Raw genomic sequence first — 21,878 nt, forward strand, 5'->3', positions numbered from 1 at the left:
GAAAGTAATTATTTGGCAGTTATGAGGTTATGATTTTTTTTTTGTGTGTGTGTGTGTGTGTGTGTGTGTGTTTTGTTTGTGTCCAAGGGCTGTGCAATCAAAATAGATTTATGGAAGTCAATAAATACCTGTTGTGATATAGACTGAATATCTTACATTTTTTGTTTTTTTCTGAATCGTCATATTTGATTTGAATTATGCTTACAGTGAGTAATCTTAGTTTGTCGCTTTCACAAAGACTGGCTATGGCAATAGTGCTTTGCTGAGCATAATATGGTGATATATCAGAATTCAATAAGTGTGAATGAAGGAGGTTTGTGCCCATATTGACACATCAATCAATTTTCATTTTCCACACTAGTAATGTGCATGATTCACATATTAGCCGTTTGGCGTTTTATTTGTGTGCACTGGAAAGCAGAATGTGCAATGGCGTTCACACGGTCACCTGCTTTTACTTACTGCTCGAAATGTCCTGTTCGTGCAGCAACTTACAGTAGGTTCTCAAATACTGAGTATGGATGTGCATTCCTGTATTCTCTTATCAGTAACAACTGTGACAGTAACCAAAGTATTATCAAACATGGCCATGTACATAAAACTGAAAAGTCTCTTTTGACGCAACAAGAGTCTAATCAGGGCATAAGTTTATCCGTCAAATCTTCATCAACTGATGGCAGCTTACAGTATATATCTGGGGGGAGAGCGCAGAGTATTTGAGTTATGCGTAGAACACAAAACCTACGGGGCTCCGGTGGTGAACGGTGACTGGATCTACAACCTTCATATCTCATATCTCCATTACTGTAAGATACCGAACCACACATGAAAACCCGCAGCACACGGTACACATGCGTTTGTTTGGCGCAAAGAGGCTCTCTTGGACTGTGTGACACTCATAAAGGGCAGGTTTTCTAAGAATGCAGTTGTGAGTCCAGAAAATGTATGGTTGTTATTTCGGTTATTGAACGTTGTTATCACTCCCGTAAATAACTGAACTGTAAACTGAATTGAACTTAAATAAATGTAAGCCATTTGTATGTTAATTTCCCTAAGTGTATAAAAACATTGGCCTTGTTGGGCTTTGCTCTGTTTGTCTGATCATCCAGACTGACACAGCAACATGTCTACCAATGTGATGAGTTTGGGGTGGGGATATTTTAAATGGCCAAAAGAGGAGTAGGGGAGTGTTTTGGGAAAATCATAGTTGTAGTTCCAAGTAGCTCAATTAAATAGTAATATAATGTTTTGTTATTATGTTGAACTTAAACTCTATATCCTGATGCTGGATTCATCTAAAATATAATACTGCAACAACGACATGTTTGTTCTGACATGAGGGGTCGTTTTTTAGTTCTCTCTATATTCATGGCAATATCAAAAACCCACCAGTCCAGCTCAGTGTGTGTTCTGCTCTTTTGGAAGTTATCAGCACATCTAAGTTAAATTTGTGTGCTCTGCATGCCATATGCTGCCTATCTGCTCGGTTGACACTGTGTTAATCTAACAGTGGGAGCTTGACTCTTGGCCAGTAAATACACACTTCTTCATATACACTTCTTAGACTGCGGGCGAATCATAAATTGAAAGGGGAAAAAAAATGGAGATATAGCCTTTCATTGATTGCGGAAGGTAAGTTAAGTTAGACTTTGTGGAAAGATTGAAAGAAATGATGAAATAAGAAGAGAAATTGCAAAGGTGGGTCTGACTGACATAAATAGAGTCCAACTTTAAAAATGTTGAAATTAGATTGAGATGCTGAGGTGCTTTTCATTTTCAGAGGTGCTAATGAAAGGAAACAAGTACAGGAAACGCTGACTTCAAATGAGTCTGAAAAAGTTTGTCACGGTTAAATGACCCACATCAAACAAATGTAAATTTTTTCGATTAAGTAAGTAAGTAAGTAAGTAAGTAAGCCTTTATTGTTCAGCCTTGGCTGAAAATTGGTTATTGGCTGAAAATAAATTATTGCTTGATTTAAGATTAAATTAAATTTGCTTGGAAATCATCCACTGATTTTGTCCTGCATAAATTGAGATATTTTAAAATGCATAATAATATTTACTTTTACAGTTTTTTAATTAACTGTAATGAGGTTTAGATGTTATGGGAAGGAGGCAGGAACCTGTGAACGTTCAACAATTTTAATAATAAATAAACAAATGAAAACAAAAGTAAAAGACAGCAGCCCCTCACAGATGACTGCTTTCTCATATAATAAAACTAAACACGACATGTTCAGGCCTGTTCCTCTATTGATTTTTCAGTCATCGCCCCTCTTTTATGCTTCCGCTCCTCCGTGAGAGATAAGAGACTGGTGCGTCTCACAGGTGTCCTTCATCGTTAATCATGCCACTGGCCTCACGTCCTTTTCGCCACATACCCCCATCGCCACTCCCAGGCTGGGGGGTACACCAGAGACTGTGCTCTACTAGCCATGACTTGGTTTTTGACATGACATACACTTTTACTTTGCAGAACACTGCTGCCACTGCTTGATAGTGTTATATTTGTCTTTGCCCTTTGTATCATTTATACAGTATGAATCACTGAACAGAAAAAAAAAAAAAAAAAAAAACTGACTGTCAAAGTGTGTTAAATGATCATAATTGAAATGGAAGGCTTATGTGTTTGTTACTGTGCTGAGGTCTAAACACAACTTACTAAATCCTTAATGAAAAGTAACAAGTTTTTACTCTCGGTTTCACTGCATTATACAGTCATTTGGATATCATTATAATAACAGACTTTCACTTAGTGGAGTAATAATATAAATCAAAATGCTCAGACAAAATACTGCAGGGCAATTGATATGATGGTTTGAAAGGGAAGCTAGGCACGTTCCTTCAGTCTGTCATATCAGCTGACCTTTACAGATGATGAAAACACTGGTCTGTGGCCCTGAGGGATCTCTGGGTGCCATGACCACATTATTAGCTGGATTGACCTCCATAGTAGTTCCCAAATCTTGTACCCTGACCATTCACCCCAGACCTACTGTCTGACCAATACAAATTCCAGCTGAATGCCAAGTTCTTCCTTTTTACTGGAGGAACAATGTAAGCACTCCCCTAACTTCATGGTTCCCGTAAGCTTGGTTATTGTGAAAATTGTCTGTGCCATAGAAATGGTGTTTATTGATCAATAAATTATTACGTGTATAATAAAAGAAAGAAAAGTATCCAATAAAATCTAAAATACCATGGTTTACAGTGATTTTAGAATGGCTAAGAAGCGTTGTTGGGCACAATATGGTAGGGAGACAGCAAAAACGATTTTATATTTCACTGATGATAAATCATTCATTGCCAAGCAATCTAGTTCTTCTGCAACATTTAGCAGAATGGTTGACAAGCTACACAGCCTTGGCACAGTAACACTGATATAAGGACGTAACTGGTATGGGTTTATAGAGTATTTTAAAATGGCTTTGAACCTGGATCAACCTATTATTGGGATGAAATGATGAAGAGAATCATTTGCAAGTAAAATGGTCTTTTATTGAAGAAAGAGCAGGTATGAAACTGTGAGAATGGTGATGGGGAACGTCCAGAGATTAAGTGCACTTGGCAGCACATGGCTCCGGTGAAGAATGAAGATGATGATGGAGGATGAAGGTGATCCGGGATGGTGGTGACAAACTGAATCCAGAGGGATGGAATGGGAGCACGGGTGACAGAGGTGCTGAACAAAGACGAACACACAAGAAACAGCGACTGGCGGGAACACGATGAAGACGAACACACAGGAAAGCCAGGCAGGAACAACGGGAAACATCCACAGCACTCTGACAAAGGCAAGATGACAACCAATGTAACCAATGATGCCACTTCTCCAACGCTAACTTGACGGCCAACAACTCTGTTACCAATGTCATAATTACGTTCGGCAGGTGACAAACAATGGGACAAAACGCGCAAGGGTACATCGTCTGAGGACTTTGGGATATAACTGCACCTACCCCCACCTCTGATGCGTCGAACTCTACCACAAACTATGGCGACTAAGATGGGAGCCGAAAACCATGCGACTTTTGTGGTTGGAGAATACAGGCTTGGCTGTATCGGACCACTTGAACGTCGTTCTGGGAGAGGTCAAGGCAGTCCGAGGTGAGGCTAGTTGCTGAAGCTGCGAATGAACCGCCGATAGAAGTTGGCGAACCACAGAAACCTTTGTAGGGCCTTACGGGAATCTGGACTTGGCCAATCTACCACAGTCATAATCTTGTCAGGATCCATATGCACTCCCTCAGAAGAAACAATGTAACCTAGGAAAGGAACAGACTGTGCATGAAAAGCACATTGATTTCTTTGAACTTTACAGATGTAAAAATGTGTACAAATCCTTATTTACAGATATTAAAATCATGGCATTAAAACCTTGATTTGATTGTATTCACTTGTCAAATGTACAAAATGTATGATTTGTACCTCTAAATGTTACATGTAAATACCATGTATTAGCAATGGGACAAGGCTGCAAATTACTTTTTACTAGATGACTAGTAACCTTCATTATGAGACACCCCCCCAAAAATACAAATTCTTTTACTGATTTTAAATGATTTAAGCTCCAAAATATATTTCAGTTGTTACAGTCTCCTCTTCTAGTATTCAAAATCTTATGAAGCCATACTATTTTTTTTATTCAATGAAAATAATCCCATCTTCTTGTGCTTCAGCTCTCAAATCTCATTTGCTCTGAAGAACAAATGATGTTTGTCACCAAACCTGGCAAGATTTGAATTGACATGAAATCTAACAGCATAATGAAATTTGAAAACTATTTTTTAGTTTAATAGTATAAATCATCATCCATTTTCGTCATCCATTTAAGCATTATAAAAAAAAATAATAATCTGTGTAAATTATACTGGCTTATTATTCATTTGGTAAACACTGCTGAATCCAAAGCGGTAAAAAGTTGCAGATTTCCCTTAGCATTGTAAAGAGTCAGACTCACTCTGCTTGCTTAGTCTCTGAAGTTAAAGCATTCATCTTATCATAGATCTTAATTGTAAACATTGCTCCTCTTGACCGGGGGTCTCAGCACCACTGTCCTTGGGGCGAATAATAGATGGTATATCCGGTCAACCTTTTCCATCAGAAACACTTTGAGAAAAGAAAAAAAAATGGAAAGAGGGGAAGCCCTTACATTTACAAGTCAGCATTTCACACTGCCACACTTTTGATCTTGCGATGGTGCAGAAATGCAACAATTTCAAAGGGAATTATTAATATGCGATCGTGGCAAGGTCTTTAAAACAGTATCATTAAAGCTTTGATGTAGCTGGGACGTTAAGTTTCATGTCGTGGTCAGGACATGCAAAAATGCTGAGATGTTTAAGACAGTAGACAGATGTTGTTTTTTCTGTTATGTCAGATAAAGGAATGTTGAGTTACTGGGCTGTTTTGCTGTGGAATTTTACATTGCAATTACATGCTGTCATTAAATTTACTGAAGGTAGATGTCTTCAAACGCCCATGGATGGTTTGAAATTGTCTGTCAATACCTCTAGCACCATGACCTTGTGCTGATCTCAAATTTATTCATAGTTAAAAGACAGAGGATCCAAAAGCTGCAGTTTTGAATTTGAAAAGAGTGAAATTTGGTCATGTGTAAAAAAAAACAAAAACAATTGTGCTGACAAGGTCTGGCCGAAATAAACACTTTCAAAAACATATACCTCAATATTGCAACTTTACTCAACAGAAAATTGAGATCTTTTGATCAAAATATTTGATTTGATATCACTTTATTCATGTTTTTGTATGGAATGATATTCTGGACATTATTCAAAGGGAATTGAAAATTGTATTTGCAATTGTATTTTTAATTTGTGGACCTATAGACCTTATGTAGCCCCACCCCTTTTCAGCGCTGCACTCATTGTCTTTTGTCTTCCAGTATGTATCTTCACAGTGATCTTGCCTATTTATGAATGAACAGCTCATTTTAAAATCGTCCTGGTCTACTGACATTTGTTAAGAGATCTGCTTTAAAAATTACAATCCTCACGATAACTTCCGTTAACTTTACGTTAAGTAAATCCACTTCACAAGCGAATTACTCATGGACAGCAATGCCATAGAGATACACAGAGCGACTGCAAAAACAGATTTTCAAAGACAATTTTCTAAAGATGGCAGCGCCCTTGTTTCTCTGGTGCATAAGGTCTATAAAAAGTGACATAATCCAAACGCAATTGCAAATCGCGCATTATCGTTTACATTTCCGTTTAAGCGAACGCACACTGAGTGCCAAATACCGATTGGAAAAGCAAAGTCCGTTTGCAATTGTGTTTCCCATATCAGCTTCACTACTTCCTGAACTTCAGCCAGCTCCTTGTTTCCTGTCTGCCATTATTGGCCAAATTGATTAATTCAGGTGTGCTTGTCCTCAGTAGTCAAGGCAACAATAATCAGACACACCTGAATTAATCAAGTTTGGCCAATAATGGCAGGCAGGAAACAAGGAGCTGGCTGAAGTTCAGGAAGTAGTGCAGCTGTGCATATAGCCTATTACCACTGTCATGAGCCTGGTTCTTTCTTTCTGTTTTCTTTCCTTTGTGTCCCTCTGCTGGTTATACTTCATCATTTCTTCTCTTTCCACACGCATACACATCCATTATCTCTTCCTCTCATTACCGTCAGCTGACTCTCATGTTCTTATCAACTACACACCTGTTCTCTATCTTCTCCTCATCTCCATGATACTTCTAGCTCTCTCTTTCTCGTCTGAATTGTCGGATTATTGTTTGACCTTCACGCGTGTTGGATCGCTGTCTGATGCTTCATCACAGTAATTGTTTCTCTAGTCCCTCCCTGTCCTGTCTAGTCTTGAGTGTCTGAACCAACATGACATCATGACTTTTGCGTAAACATATACGCCACTTTCGAGTCAGGTGGCGTGTTATCTCTACGCATTTTGAGCTATCCGCGTGTATGCGTATATGTCTACGCCATTAACGTCCGCATCATTCCGCGTGTCTGTACACGCAGTCAAATCTCCAGTCATAAATGCCATTAACCCCAGTGACGGTTAAGTTTAGGGATGGGGTTGAGGTAAGTCATATCTTTTTTTCACCTAGGATGGTAATGGAACAGTCATAAATGCCATTAACCCCAGTGACGGTTAGGTTTAGGGACGGGGTTGAGGTAATTCATATATTTATATAACGTTAAGTCAACGGCGTTCATAAACACGCTGAAAGGCGATTATGCGTCTTGATGGCGCACCAAAAAATGGAAACACGAATTGGCGTGTCATACACACGCTACTTCATGAGATCAGTCTGTCTGAACGCAACTATTGCCTACTGCTGTATTCTATCAATTCTGTGCAGCACCCAGTCTTCGCCGAGGAATGTAGCGGAGGGTCCGCCTTCAAGCCCGCTGTACCGACTCCATTACACCAGAGTCATCAGGTGAATGATGCTGCAAGAGCATCTTTGAACCTGCTGCAGAGCATCTTTTAGTTTCCTTCTGTGAAGAGACTATTTCTGTTTATTCAGCCTGTGAGGCAGTGACTAATTTCTCATTAAAAGATTTACCTGCAATCTTCTCTGGACTCCTCTGATCTTTGACAGAATAATCCGACCACTAAGATGGAGCTGGCTGGTGATCACCCCATTCAAGTCGCCGTGGAGATGCAAGGAGTGCTGTTTGGGAGGCACGACTAAGAGCTCTCCGCGGCTCGCCGCGCTGTGGACTCTTTATCAGCTCAAGTGGCCGATCTTTCTCAGCAGCTGCACGTCATTCATTTGGATGCCACTCATCCTGCCACCCTGGATTTGCCTGAGCCACGGGTAAATAATCCTCCTTGTTACGCTGGCGAACCCATGGAGTGTACCTTTTCTGACCCAGTGCGAGGTTGTTTTTTCTCTCCAGCCATCGACCTACGCGAGAGAGCGCTCTCGTATTGCCTATGTAATGTCCCACCTTAACGCTGAGGGTGAATGTCTTAATCGTTACTCGCTGTTTGAGATCCTGCAAGGGGCGTGGTACTTCACAAAATTAGACCTTCGTAAAGCCTATAATTTGATCCGCATCAAGGAGGGTGACGAGTGGAAGACGGCGTTTAATACACCCCTGGGGCACTTCGAGTATCGCGTTCTTCCGTTCGGTTTGGTCAACGCTCCCGCCGTGTTCCAGGCGCTTATTAATGATATCCTCAGGGAGATGTTAAATCTGTTCGTTTACCTAGGCGATATTCTGATTTTCTCTCCTAGTCTCCAAATTCATGTACAGCACGTTAGACAGGTCTTTCAGCGTCTCTTAGAGAACCGTCTTTTTGTTAAAGGTTCTCTAAGCGATCCTGGGTGTTGGCGTTCGGAATATTTTCAAACAAATCGGAGGCTAGCTAGACCCTCCCTCCTCCGCATCTCATCTCATCTCATCTCCTCTCCTCCCCCTCCCTTCCGTGCTTCCTGAAATAATTGTGAACGTGCATTTCTAGCTAATTATATTGTGTGGGTTTGGCGAACATAAGCATCAATTTAGAAGAAAAAAACAATTTAACGTTAACGTTACCCACCTGTCCAGCAAAAACAGAGCAACCTGAATGTCGGACTGGAAGCCCTTCTGCCGCCGGAGTTCTCACCATCGTTCAAAAACTTTGCTACCGATGTAAATTCGGAACTTCGCACGTCCTTTATCCGATTCCTTCTTCTTTTTAATTTGTTCTTCAGAACGACGTCTCTTTGGTCGTGTCAGCCATTTTTCAAACTTCCCTCTGATGCTTCTATCTCCTTCACACACACACCCCCTTCATGTGCACGCGCACTAACCCCACAGACCCACCCTCAAATACTTCTTGCCAGTGATTGGCTGGAACACTGTTTGTTAGGTTTCGTGGTCCGGGTGAGACATGATTGTTTTTGTTGCCGTTTGTGGAGCCTGTGGTGTCTACAGAGACCGCGTTTTTTTACAGTGTGTTTAGGGGACAGGCAGCTAGCCGATAGTGAGGAGACGTTTGATGTATGTGACAAAAAATGTTTTGGCCCCACATCGCTTAGAGAACCTTTAAAGCCGAGAAGTGCACCTTTCACGCCCCATCTGTTACGTTTCTCGCCTCCGTTATCTCCGCTCAGGGGATTAGTATGGATCCTGTCAAGGTTCGTGCGGTTATTGACTGGCCTCTTCCTGAGTCTCGCGTTGCTCTTCAGCGTTTTTTGGGGTTCGCGAACTTTTATCGATGCTTTATCCAGGGTTTTAGTCAGATAGCGGCTCCCCTCACCGCGCTCACTTCGGTTAAGTCTCAGTTCTCCTTGACTGATGCCGCCCAGGCGGCTTTTGAGTGTCTCAAATTTCTCTTCTCTTCCGCACCTATTCTTATCACCCCGGATTTGGAGAGACAATTTATCGTCGAGGTCGATGCTTTGGAGGTGGGTGTGGGGGCTATCCTCTCTCAACGCTACACCGTTGATGAGCGGATTCACCCCTGCGCTTTTTTCTTGCATCGTCTTACCCCTGCCGAGCGGAATTATGTGGGTAATGCGCATAAGAATCTTGAGTGCATCCGTTCTGCCAAGAGACTTAACGCCCGTCAGGCTCGCTGGTCTCTTTACTTTACGCGCTTTGACTATCTCTTATCGGCCGGGGTCCAAGAATCAGAAGCCTGACGCTCTCTCTCGTCAGTTTCCTTCTCCAGAGACCGTGCCTACGGAGGAGGGGGTGATATTCCCCAGGGGGTGATATTAGGCACGGCCGTCTGGGGAATCGAACGTCTGGTTAGGCGCGCGCTGTCCCACACTCGAACGCCGCGTCTTTGTCCTAAGGGTCTTTTGTTTGTTCCCCCTTCTGCTCGAATTATTCACTCACCCGAAGGTCAGGGGCACGATCGCCGCTGTTAAACAGAGGTTTTGGTGGCCCTCCCGTGAACATGACATTCGTTGTTTCATTGCCTCTTGTTCAATTTGCACCCAGACTAAGAGCACTAATAGACCTCCGGCTGGATTTCTAAGACCCCTCCCTGTTCCATCTCGTCCGTGGGCTCAGATTGCGCTTGATTTTATCACTGGGCTTCCGCTCTCTAGGGGTAACCAGGTTATTCTCACAGTTATAGACCGCTTTTCTAAAGCCGGCCATTTCATTCCGTTGCCTAAACTTCCGTCCACCAGGGAGACCGCTCAAATATTCGTTGATCACGTTTTTAGAATCCATGGTCTACCCGAGAACGTAGTTTCTGATAGGGGACCACAATTCTCTTCTCTGTTTTGGAAGGAGTTTTGTCGCCTCATTGGTGCTTCGGTCAGCCTCTCCTCCGGGTATCATCCCCAGAGGAACGGTCAGGCCGAACGCGCTAACCAGACCATTGGTCGTCTGTTATGCTGTCTAGCTTTTCGTAATCCCGCGTCTTGGCCGGAACAACTTTCGTGGGATGAATATGCCTATAACTCCGCCCCAGCCTCTGCGACCGGTTTTTCACCCTTTCAGAGTTGTTTAGGTTACCAGCCTCCGCTCTTTTCCTCCTCCGACCTGGGGTCCAAGGTGCCCTCCGTACAAGCTTTCATCCAGCGCTGTAGACGAACTTGGAGAACGGTTAGAGCTGCTCTTTGTAAGTCGCGCTCCATTACTCTTTGGGCCGCCAATAAGCGTCGGGTCAAGAGTCCCCATTATTCTTGTGGTCAGAGGGTTTGGCTTTCAACTGCTAACCTCCCTCTTCAATATCCCTCGCGCAAGCTCGCTCCCAAATTCATTGGGCCATTCCGCGTTGTTAAGGTCTTTAGTCCGGTCTTGGTCAAACTGAGATTGCCAGCCAAACTCCGCCGTGTCCATCCTGTGTTCCACGTTTCTGATTTAAAGCCTGTTGTTCACGCCCCTCCTCGTCCTGTCTTGTCTCAGGTCCATGTCGGGTGCACCTATCTACCGTGTTCACAGATTACCTGACGTCTGCCCCAGGGTGAGGGGTCATCAGTTTCTGGTCGATTGGGAGGGTTATGGTCCTGAGGAGAGATTCTAGATCCCCTCCCGGGACGTCCTGGACCGCTCGCTGATTGACGACTTCCTTCGGTCCCGTCAGTCATCCTCTGGTGCCCCAGGTGGCGCACCTTGAGGAGAGGGTACTGTCATGACCCTGGTTCTTTCTTTCTGTTTTCTTTCCTTTGTCTCCCTCTGCTGATTATACTTCATCATTTCTTCTCTTTCCACACGCATACACATCCATTATCTCTTCCTCTCATTACCGTCAGCTGACTCTCATGTTCTCATCAACTACACACCTGTTCTCTATCTTCTCCTCATCTCCACGCTACTTCTAGCTCTCTCTTTCTCGTCTGAATTGTCGGATTATTGTTTGACCTTCACGCGTGTTGGATCGCTGTCTGATGCTTCATCACAGTAATTGTTTCTCTAGTCCCTCCCTGTCCTGTCTAGTCTTGAGTGTCTGAACACAACCATTGCCTACCAGTCTTCGCCGAGGAGTGTAGTGGAGGGTCCGCCTTCAAGCCTGCTGTACCGACTCCATTACACCAGAGTCATCAGGTTCTCCGGCTGAGATCCGCATTCTTCATTTGAACCTGCTGCAGAGCATCTTTCAGTTTCCTTCTCTGAAGAGACTTTTTCTGTTTATTCAGCCTGTGAGGTGGTGACTAATTTCTCATTAAAAAGATTTACCTGCAACCTTCTCTGGACTCCTCTGATCCTTGACAACCATGTCTGCTTTTTTCACTTTCTCAGTGTTGCGTATGTACCCAGCCAAAACTCAAATGGAATACTAATTCCGTTAGTATTTCCATTGCCGATGCCTCACGGAAACCTGTCAATCATTGTCAATGGTGGGATTATGATATGGGGCGTGTTTTTGTTGGGAAGTTACGTCACTCACAGTAGACGGTCAAGAGTGTTTTATTTATTTATTTATTTTATATTGACAAGAAAGTAACATACAAAACTTTCCTAGTGGAAAGAGAATATACAAATATTTTCAATATACAAGAAGTATTAACCAAGCAGAAAAAAAACAAAGAGGTGGAGCTCTTTATTTTGCCTTTCAAGTCAAAGCTTTCAGCTCTCAACTGTAAACTTTCAGCTCTTAACGGCAAACAATTTCTGTGTTGTGTGTGTGTTTTGATGGCTGGTTAAGGGTGAAAAAGTGAGTGCTTCACTGATACAGGGTGCTCCATTCCTGTGTCAGTGTTGCCGCGGTCATTCTCCTGTGTGCTCCAGCACTGGCGAGAGCTTTTTCATTTCCTAAACACAGAGCAACACTGGTGAGTTTGTGTCTTTCTCAAGATGTCATTCTGCCCGTGCATTTCTGGATGCTGTCGTTCCCTTTCTCTCTCTGCCGGTCACAATTGTTGTATCACGTGTTTGGGGTTACAGCACACTGAGGCAGCTTTTGTGGACAGTTCATGTTTTCATATATGAATATGACTGTTGCAGTGTTGAGGGTGAGACTCGCCTTCGTCCGTGAAGAGGACGCCCTGGATTTTCTCTGTCCCGTCCATGCTCTGTGCCTGTATGTAGACAGAACGCAAAGCTTTAGGACCTCAGAGCAGCTCTTCGTCTGAATAGTGGATGCCATCATCTTGGCGTATGAGTCCCAAGGTGAACCTTGTCCCCCCGGACTGCGGGCTCACTCTACAAGGGGTGTTGCTGCCTCCTGGGCATTGGCGCAGGGTGCCTCGCTGACAGATGTCTGTAGAGCTGCGGGCTGGGCGACACCTAATAGGTTCACTAGGTTTTATAGCCTACGTGTAGAACCAGTTGCTTCCCATGTGCTCTTTTCTCATAGAAGCCAGTAACACTGTGAGCCCTGGTTCAGTGTCGGCTTGCTGCGCTATTCCCATCCTATGGACTGGATACATGCGCCATTCTTACTCCAGTTGTGTTCCCCTTGCCCGAACCCTGTCGAGTTCCTTCACACCCCTCAAACAAAATGAAGTACTTTAATCCATGCTGTTCCAGTCTTCTACAAATGGTTCGCTCAGATACTCCAAACAGGCACGCAAGCTGGACAAGCTGGAGTAACCACATATCACGTAGTACTCGATCATCTCTTGTATGTCCAGTAAAGGACGTCTTCCTGGTCCTTTAGTTGTCCTGTCTGTCAAAAAAAAGTCTGTGAGCTACTTCACTGAACATTACTGATGTTGTTGTTGGTCAAGGCCACAAACTCATTTAACGTATCTAAACTAAATGGCTTCTGAGTAAGAAGAAATCTGAGGATGTACTGTCATCAACTTCAATTGACCAACAATTTCACCAACAACCTCTATTTTTTTTAAAGGGATACTCCACTTTTTTTGCTTTGCGGCAACACTTTTTTCTTCTCCACTCATTTTACAACTCCCCCAGAGTTAAACAGTTGAGTTTGACCATTTTCGAATCCATCCAGCCGATTTCCTGATATTTAAGAGAATATCAGTAACCAGACAGTTTCTGGTCTCATTGACTTCCATAGTAGGACAAAAAATGCTATGGAAGTCAATGAGACCAGAAACTGTCTAGTTACTTACAGTATATTCTTTTAAATATCAGAAAATCGGCTGAATGGATTCGAAAACGGTCAAACTCAAACGTTTAACCCTGAGGGAGTATCCCTTTAAATAAACCGGCGTCTGTTTGGGGCATCACCTCTTTACCGTCGACTGTGAGTGACGTCACTTTCTAACACACACACGCCCCATAGCATAATCTCACCCTTGACATTGATTGACAGGTTTCTGTGAACAAAAAAAAAAAAAAAAAAAAATATATATATATATATATATATATATATATATATACACACAATTTGCAATTCCTTTTGAATAATGTCCGGAATATCATTCCATACTTTTTCTCTAAAATGTGTATAGTGCCATAATAAAACTGCATATACTGTTCAATATACTGTTACATATACGGTATACATACAGTATACTGTTATTGGTTAATCCTTATTAAAGTTACAAAAGTTATTCGGTCAAGAGAATAGAAAAGAATAGAATAGAATAATAAAATAAAATAGAATAGAATAGAATAGAATAGCCTTTATTGTCATTGCACTGTGGGGGTACAATGAAATTTAGCAATGAAAAAAGCTGTTGCAGTGAGTGATTTGTTTGTCTTTTGGTGTTTGATTAATGTTAACAAAAACAGGAATCACCAAAGGGAATATAGGCTGCTGTCACTTTAAGACAATGCACGGATCCTATATATTAATACTGTACATGTGTTGTCTTTCTCAGCTGTTTACATTTACTTAACATAAATAACTATGTTTGCTAGGGTACTCAAATCTGGCATGTTGACAACTTTGCTTGTATTTATCCGTCCAAGCGCAAGAACCTCAATAACCTTGATTACCTGAGAGGAGGGAACAATATATTGCGTGCTAATGCTTTCGTATTTCCCCTCCTCCTTGAAATATTGAAGCCTGATTGCATTTCACCTGTAAAAATTACTGGCAAGTTGCATTTGGGCACACGAGCTGGGCGGAGCCAAACATTATATAACTTGGCGCTCAGCGCCATTATCTCAGAATCTTTTGACTGCCAAGAGGGGCCAGTAAGAGTGTGTAATAGTGGTGAACTCAATGTCTCATTTCCTACTCTCAGAGAACCACAGTTACGAAAGTAGAGACTTTCCCTTTCAAGTCAGTCTCTCTGCATTGGGGGACACTTTGGGGACCACATAAAATCCCTTTGTGTTATCCAGCATAAGCACAGAGAACCAGGCTGCACAGGTAGCCAGACTACGTAAAGCCCGTTGACCTCCTATATACCATTTAGCGGACCTTGTGGAAACTATGAAATCAACAACAATTACAAATTTAAGTGTAATCTTTGTAAAAAGCAAACATTTTATCATATGCATTTAAAGTTAAGGATTCATTAGTTTGAATATACATTGGAACAAACACTATAATAACATCTTGATAATTCAATATACCTTTATTTTTGAGAAAACATCCCATACTATATATTTAACATATGACATAACATATTTGATTAAAAATTTTACAATCTATTCAAAACTAGTCAACGAAATCTTGTCTAAACATTCATAGTTTTATGATAAATATATGGCATATAATTGTTAATTTGCAGTTTAATACATTGCTTATACAAAGACATTTTATTTTAACATATTTAAGTCGATTTTTACTCATCTCAGAAAAAGAAAGCTTTGCAGTCCGCGAACATAAGTCCAGCAGGACTGAGCAGATTTATTAGACTGACAACAGTCTAGCTTGGAGAGCGGGAACTTCCAGGTTATAGAAACTTTATAAATGTAGACGGAGAGGCCCAGCCTACCACCATACAGATATCGTAAAGGGAAATCTCACTGGACTAGGCCCACAAAGAGGCCACATGCCTCTAGTGAAATGAGCTCTGACGCCCAGAGGGCAATGAAGGCTCTTAGATGTGTAAGTCAGTGAAATAGTGTCCACTATCCTCCTGGAAAGGCTATGTTTCAAGGAATGTAGTCCTTTAAATCAGCCACCAAAAGAAACAAAGGGCTGTTCTGACTGTCTGAAAGCAGCCAAACGTTCCACGTACTGTAAATCGTCAGGGCCATAACCAGGCAAAGGATATTCACGTCAGACTTGCTGTCCAAAGAGGGCTGACAGGGAGATGACCTGCACTCTGAAAGGAGTGGCAAGTACTTTGGGGACATAACTATCTCTTAGTTTGAGGATGACCTTGGAGTCATTAGGCCCAAAAAAACAGAAAGTGCGTGTAAGTCACCCACCCGCTTTATTGGGACAATAGCCATCAGAAAGGCAGTTTTCAACGAGAGATACTTAAGGTCCACACACTGTAGAGGTTCGAAAGGGGCACTATTTATGGCTTCCAGGACCAAGGAAAAGTCCCATATGGGAACCGAGGGGGGACAAGGAGGTTTCATCCATCTAGCTCTACATGGTTGTTCCTACCCAGTGACTGGCCGTGCAAATGTTTGACAAATGCAGCAACAGCTGCCACATATACCTTGAGCGTGGTTGGGGATCTACCCTTATCCAAAAGCTCCTGTAGGAAGGAGAGAACCTCCGATACCCCACAATCTTATGGATCCAGGTTGCGAGCTGAGCACCAACCTGAGAACACTGACCACTTGGAAGCATAAAGCCATCTAGTAGAGGGCACTCTAGCTGGAGTAATCTTGTTTAACACCCCGTCGGGGAGACTGACGGGTACCCGTTGATGGCCCAAACATGCAGAGCTCAAAGCTCGGGTTGTGGGTGCCAAATCCTACCCCCAGCCTGTAAGAAGAGATCTCTCCTCAATGGGACAGGCCACCGAGCCAAGCTCTGAAGCTGCATCAGCTCTGGAAACCAAACTTGGTTTGGCCAGAATGGAGCTACTAGAAGCATGGAGGAGCCCTTCTCCCTGATGCGTTTGATTACCTGTGGTAACAGGCTGGGCCAGCGCGTCCTTGTTCTTTGTAAAGCATATTGGACACTGAGCAGTGTGTTGAGACGCAAAGAGGTTGACTTCCGCTGTGCCAAAGGTGTCCCACAACAGCTGAACTGTCTTAGAGTGGAGAGACCATTCCCCTGGGGGAACATTGTCCTTGGACAACCTGTCTTGACCCACATTCTGCTAGTGTCTGGCGTTCTACCAGTTGATGAAGGTTCCATGATCTCAGACCGCCCTGGCAATTTATGTAGGAAACCACTGCACGGTTTTCTCAACTGCCTTCATCTCTAAACAGTTTATGTGCAAGCTCTTTTCTTGGCTTGACCACAGGCCAAAAGTCGGTCTGCCCTCGTAGAAGGCGCCCCAGCCGGAATTGATGGCGTCTGTCAACCACTTTCAGTTTTGAGATTAGGAACCTCCTCTCCCCTGAGAGCGGCGCTTCTTATGGCATGGCGCAGAAGAGGGAGGCGGAGGCACGGAATACACGTTGAAGATGGCCAGTCCAGCCCGCAGGGTCAACAAGCGCATGGTGTTGCGCTCGAGAAATCCATCCTTGGACAGCGTGTGGTCCATGTTATGTGTTAAGCAGGAAACACACAGGATTTGGCGGTTCCAGTTGGAGAGAGAGGCTCTGCACGAGCCTCAGGAAATGCAAGGCATTTGTAACAACACCTCGGCTCTTTTGGTCAGTGAAAAACGTGAGTGTCGTGGCAACGAACACACATAGAGCGTAAGAAAGGATATGGGCGCAAAATAGTGCAGCGGGAACGGCGACTAAAGGCGGCGAGAAGACGACCGGCTTCCTCAGAAAGCTCGTCCTACTGAAAAGGCTCTTCGATGATGAAGACTTCACAGAGATCGAGCAATGCGAAGGCTTCACTGAAGAGATGAAAAGCAAGGACCATCCTATCGAGCTCTTGCTTATATAGGCATAAGCCACGCCCATTCGTGCAAAACTTGACTGAGCGCCAGCACCCTCATTGGTGCTTACGTCACGAGCAGTCCCTCGATAGGTTGCAGCAGTTGCAGCAGAGCAGCCAATAGGTGTGTGAGCTGCCTTGCCTAGGTCTGCTCACTGAAGCAAATGTATTTTAAGTTAACACTAATTATAAGGATATTTTTTGGCTTCAGTATTCTCGAGACAAGAGGTTTTCTCAATAACGTAAACTAATTTGGGCAACACGAGGTTACTCTTGTAAGAGAACTGCATGCCATTTGGTAAAAAGGCTGCAATTACTTTATGCGCAGCTTTGTCAGTGCAGCACGACTCTGTGATCTGTAGTAAATGCTGCTCCATCTGAAAGCCAGAGGTCACTCTCGTGCAGAAACTCCATGTATGACCCACAGAAGTAGACAACACTAGTCATTCCAGGAAATCCCTGTGGAATCATACTATTGCTGTAGCTGAACAAACAGAAGATTGCAACACTTTGATCAAACATGACTAATTAATGAACGACTACCTTATTCAGTGTAAGAAGCCACAGAAGGATGCTCAACTGTCATTATTAAGTGAGTTTGGAGTGAAAGCATGGTATGTTGTCTTTTGTTAGACAAGGAGTTTATAAATGCATCTCATCTTTCAAATACACGTTGTAAGTGACTCAAACTTGCAGTGCTTTCAGGAGCAGAGCCGTTAATCAATGACAAGCTGCGCATAAAAAATAATAACACAGCCTTTGTGATTTCATAATCGTGCAAGCCAACTCGATTTAAGCACGATTTCATGTTAATTGCGATTAATTGTGCAGATGGGCCGCAACCTAGCCCGAAGGGTCCTGACTCTCATTTCTCCCTAAAAAGAACAGTCAGGCTTGTCCAGCACAGCTTTTGCATGGACCCTACCCAAGGGAGGAAGAAGAAAGTTTCTGAGACGTGTTGAGCGCCGAGCTGAAGTGGGTTGGGTCCATGCAAAACCTGCGCTGAACAAGCCTGACTGAACAATAATATTGTTCTAATTGAACATGCAGTAAAACAATATTATTGCGAAATATTATAATATAAATATAATATAACAATAATATTGTAATATATATTAATAATAATTATATTAATAATAACAGTATTATTAATTATAATAATAAAACATAATAATAATAATAATAATATTATAATATAATATTATATTATAATATTATAATAATAAAATAATGATTTTCTGTTTTAATAAATTTTAAAATGTAATGTATTTATCCGATGAAAGGCTGACTTTTAAGTAGAAATGACTTCAGCTCGGCGCTCAACACCATTGTCTCAGAAACTTTCTTCTTGCAGCCTTGTTTATCATAAGAGACTTAAACAAATACAATTAATCAAAAACATTTAAGAAATCTTTCCAACCCCCGAATCTTTAACATTGGTGTATAATTTAAAAATGTCTCAATAAAAGGTAATAAAATCAAATATTGATAAAATATATGAATTAATGTTTAAATATGTATGGGAAGTATCTTCAAATACCAAGTATAATGTAAAGATTTGTCATGCATCCCCAAGCCTTAATACTTACAAATAATCTAACCTGCATTTCTTGCAAAAACGTCATGCATTTTTGTACCACGTACATAGGGCAATTGGTGTGTTTTATCCTGTTATGGTATTCTCAAAACAACATTCTCCTAAATTCAGCCAATAAATTCAGTAAATTATGATTATTTTATTGGTACTGATTTTTCAATTTGGCTTTTTGACATGTTAAAATTTGCGTTTTGAACTTGATTGCTGTTTCTCAATCAAATCTTTCTATGCATCTTATGCAGTATGGATATTTTCCGCAATGTTCAGAATACAGAATTCAGGAAACTGCTTTAACTTTCCCCATGCCTTTTTTTTTTTTTTTTTTTTTTTTTGCACTCCATTGAAATGATGGAAATATAATTCAATCATTCTCGACTTTCCACAGGCACATCTCTCCTGGTAGCTTTGAGAGTGAATAGTAATGCATATATTCATGTTCAGCCGTGGGTGAGCCTGCCCAGCGTTGAATTCATGGTTATACCCTGCTAGAGTCACACCATTTTACTGCTGTTCCCTGCTGTGCTCTGCAGCAGCTCCAGCACTGCTTTTCATTCATTATTTTTGAATAGGGTGAGGGTACGGTATCTCAGGGTGCTGTTGCACCATCCGGCAATTCTTGAAGTCACAGTCGCACATCAGAAGTTCGGAACTAGCTGCTGCTGGAAAGATGTGACATCCTATTTTTGGAAACTGTGGTCCAGCTCAATTATATGCATTTGAAGTTGAACACTTAATCATTTTCTGTTAATGAGAGTGATGCATTGATGATGTTAAATTTATTTCAGTATAAATTACAAATTACTGCTAAAAAATATAATTATAATCACCATCTGAAAGTTACTGGATGTACTCACAAGACACTTTTGTGTTAATGTTGTGTCCAACCACTGTCTTCGTTTTCTCTTTTATTTTAATGTAGAAATATTATAAAAAGTTTTTTTTTATTTATTTATTTTTTTTTTTTTATTGAGTTCATTACCCTGTAAGGGTAATATCACAGGGTATATGTATGTAATTATTTGGAGTATATTAGAGCCCAGAATACCATAATACTTTAGCTCTTCACCCCTCCTATAAAAGTCAAAGGTTTCAAATTGGATCTATTAATGCATCAGCTCAAATGCCCTCTTGTGGCCTCCCGTGACTATTGCATGTGCTTACTGAATGGTGATAAGTTCTGCATCTACAGATGATCAAATTGGATTGTTGTAAATTGTATTAATCTACACCAGTTTAACCAATACAGATTTGCTGACACCACAATTTGGCTTAGGAATATATTTTTGGGTAAAAAATGATGGAAAAATATTTTATAACTTCATTTGAGGTTTGAAGGAATAAACAAGTGCTCTAAAATTGATTATTTATTTTAATGTATCTGCTGCTATGACTCATCAAGCTTATGTTTCCACAGACCAAATTTATTCTTGTTTTGACCACTACTGCTCGAAAGTTTGTGGTCATTTTTTTTTTTTTTTAAGAAATCAATTCTTTTATTCAACAAGGACGCATTAAACTTATCAAAAGTGATAGTAAATGCATAACATTTTACAAAAGATTACTAAATCAACTAATTACTGTTCTTTTGAACTTTCTATTCATCAAAATATCCTGGAAAATAATGTAGCCTACCGATGATAGTAAATAGAACATTTCTTGAGGACCAAATCAGTAATTATGTCTCAATTTTTTCTGACACTTTTGTATTTATTTATTTTTTTTCATTTTGATCAAATAAATGCAGCCTTGTTGAGCATAAGATCATAAGATAATCTTTCAGGAACCCCAACTTTACCTTACTGACTTCAAACCTTTGAATGATAGTGTATTTAGAACTACTCCAAATGTTTGTGTAGTCACATAGGGCTGTGTGAATGGTAGAGGTTAAATATTCATGTTTTCTTTGGAACTGAATGGATCTGGAGAGATTGAAAACTGGGTCACCTCTAGCACCACTGGGGTTACTGTTGAAATCTGGGACACCTGTTAGCATCCACTGACGATGAGTGACTAAGCAAAGACTGCTCATAATTGGGTGTCATGGTGCCCAAGGTGCACATCCAACAGGGACAGAACAAATGATTTTAACATTAAAACACATTACCATTAAGCATTAAATGATTCCTTTACATTATTATTTTTTTTTTATTCTGTCATGAAAATTAACTTTGTTCTTTTTTTGTGCTTTCTTACAGAAAGAGCTCAGCCTTCCCAGACGAGGAAGTGTGTGAGTAAACTACTTTGATTGTCTTTAATTTAATAGTTACTAGTTAATTTATTTTTTTCATGTAATAAAAGTCAGTGGTATTCATTGTTGTTTTAGACTTTCATTGAATTGACAAAAAAAAAAAAATTGAAAAAAATTGAAAAATGGTTTACATTGTTCGACAGAAGAAATAAAGTCATACAGATTTGGAATGACTCAAAGCCAAAATTGACTTTAAAAAAAAAAAAAAATTATTTATTTTTTTATAATGTGGTCTAAAGCCTTGTTTACTCAAATCTCTGGGAATTGATCCATCAATGTTGTAACAAACTGTTATGATCTGAGGAAGTCTTGGGTAACAGTACTGACAGTTCACAAATAAATCTACATCCCAGCCATTGTTTTGGAGTTTCAGACACAAGAAGTTTTATAATAATGTAAGATTGTAATAATTATCTGTAATTACAAGATTGAATCTCCACCATTGTTACCTGCCTACTGCCCACCATTTAGCTGTTCACATGAGCTTAACTGTTAAATTAAATCAATTTAGAATAATTTCAAAGCTTCTACATATTATTTGAAAAAAAAAATCTGTATTTGTCAGCATTTCCTAGAGAATAAAATTTGTCTGTGATGTTTCTACTAAACTTTCTTAGAACTTTTTATTTTTTGGAGAAAAAAAATAAAAAAATAGAAATAGGATTAACACAAATGTGATAAAGATTATTTGAGCATTTGATTGAGGCTTTGGTATGTCTTATGTCTTTTGAAACTTTTGATGTGGTACATGTGAGAGAACTGGGA

At 41.0% G+C, this 21,878-nt stretch overlaps 1 protein-coding gene across 12 annotated transcripts in view; it reads left to right on the forward strand.

The window, feature by feature from the left end:
• Window positions 1-21,878, forward strand: part of mast4 (microtubule associated serine/threonine kinase family member 4) — a 200,744-nt gene that overhangs the window by 101,690 nt on the left and 77,176 nt on the right. For all 12 annotated transcript variants that reach the window (XM_089129959.1, XM_089129960.1, XM_089129945.1 and 9 more), the window contains one exon: window positions 21,061-21,092. In XM_089129959.1, coding sequence (XP_088986085.1) covers window positions 21,061-21,092 — 32 coding nt within the window. The remainder of the gene's footprint in view (window positions 1-21,060; window positions 21,093-21,878) is intronic.

This window comes from Pimephales promelas, chromosome 4 (assembly GCF_988280905.1).
Source record: "Pimephales promelas chromosome 4, fPimPro1.hap1.1, whole genome shotgun sequence".
In the NCBI taxonomy this organism is placed as follows: Eukaryota; Metazoa; Chordata; class Actinopteri; order Cypriniformes; family Leuciscidae; genus Pimephales; species Pimephales promelas.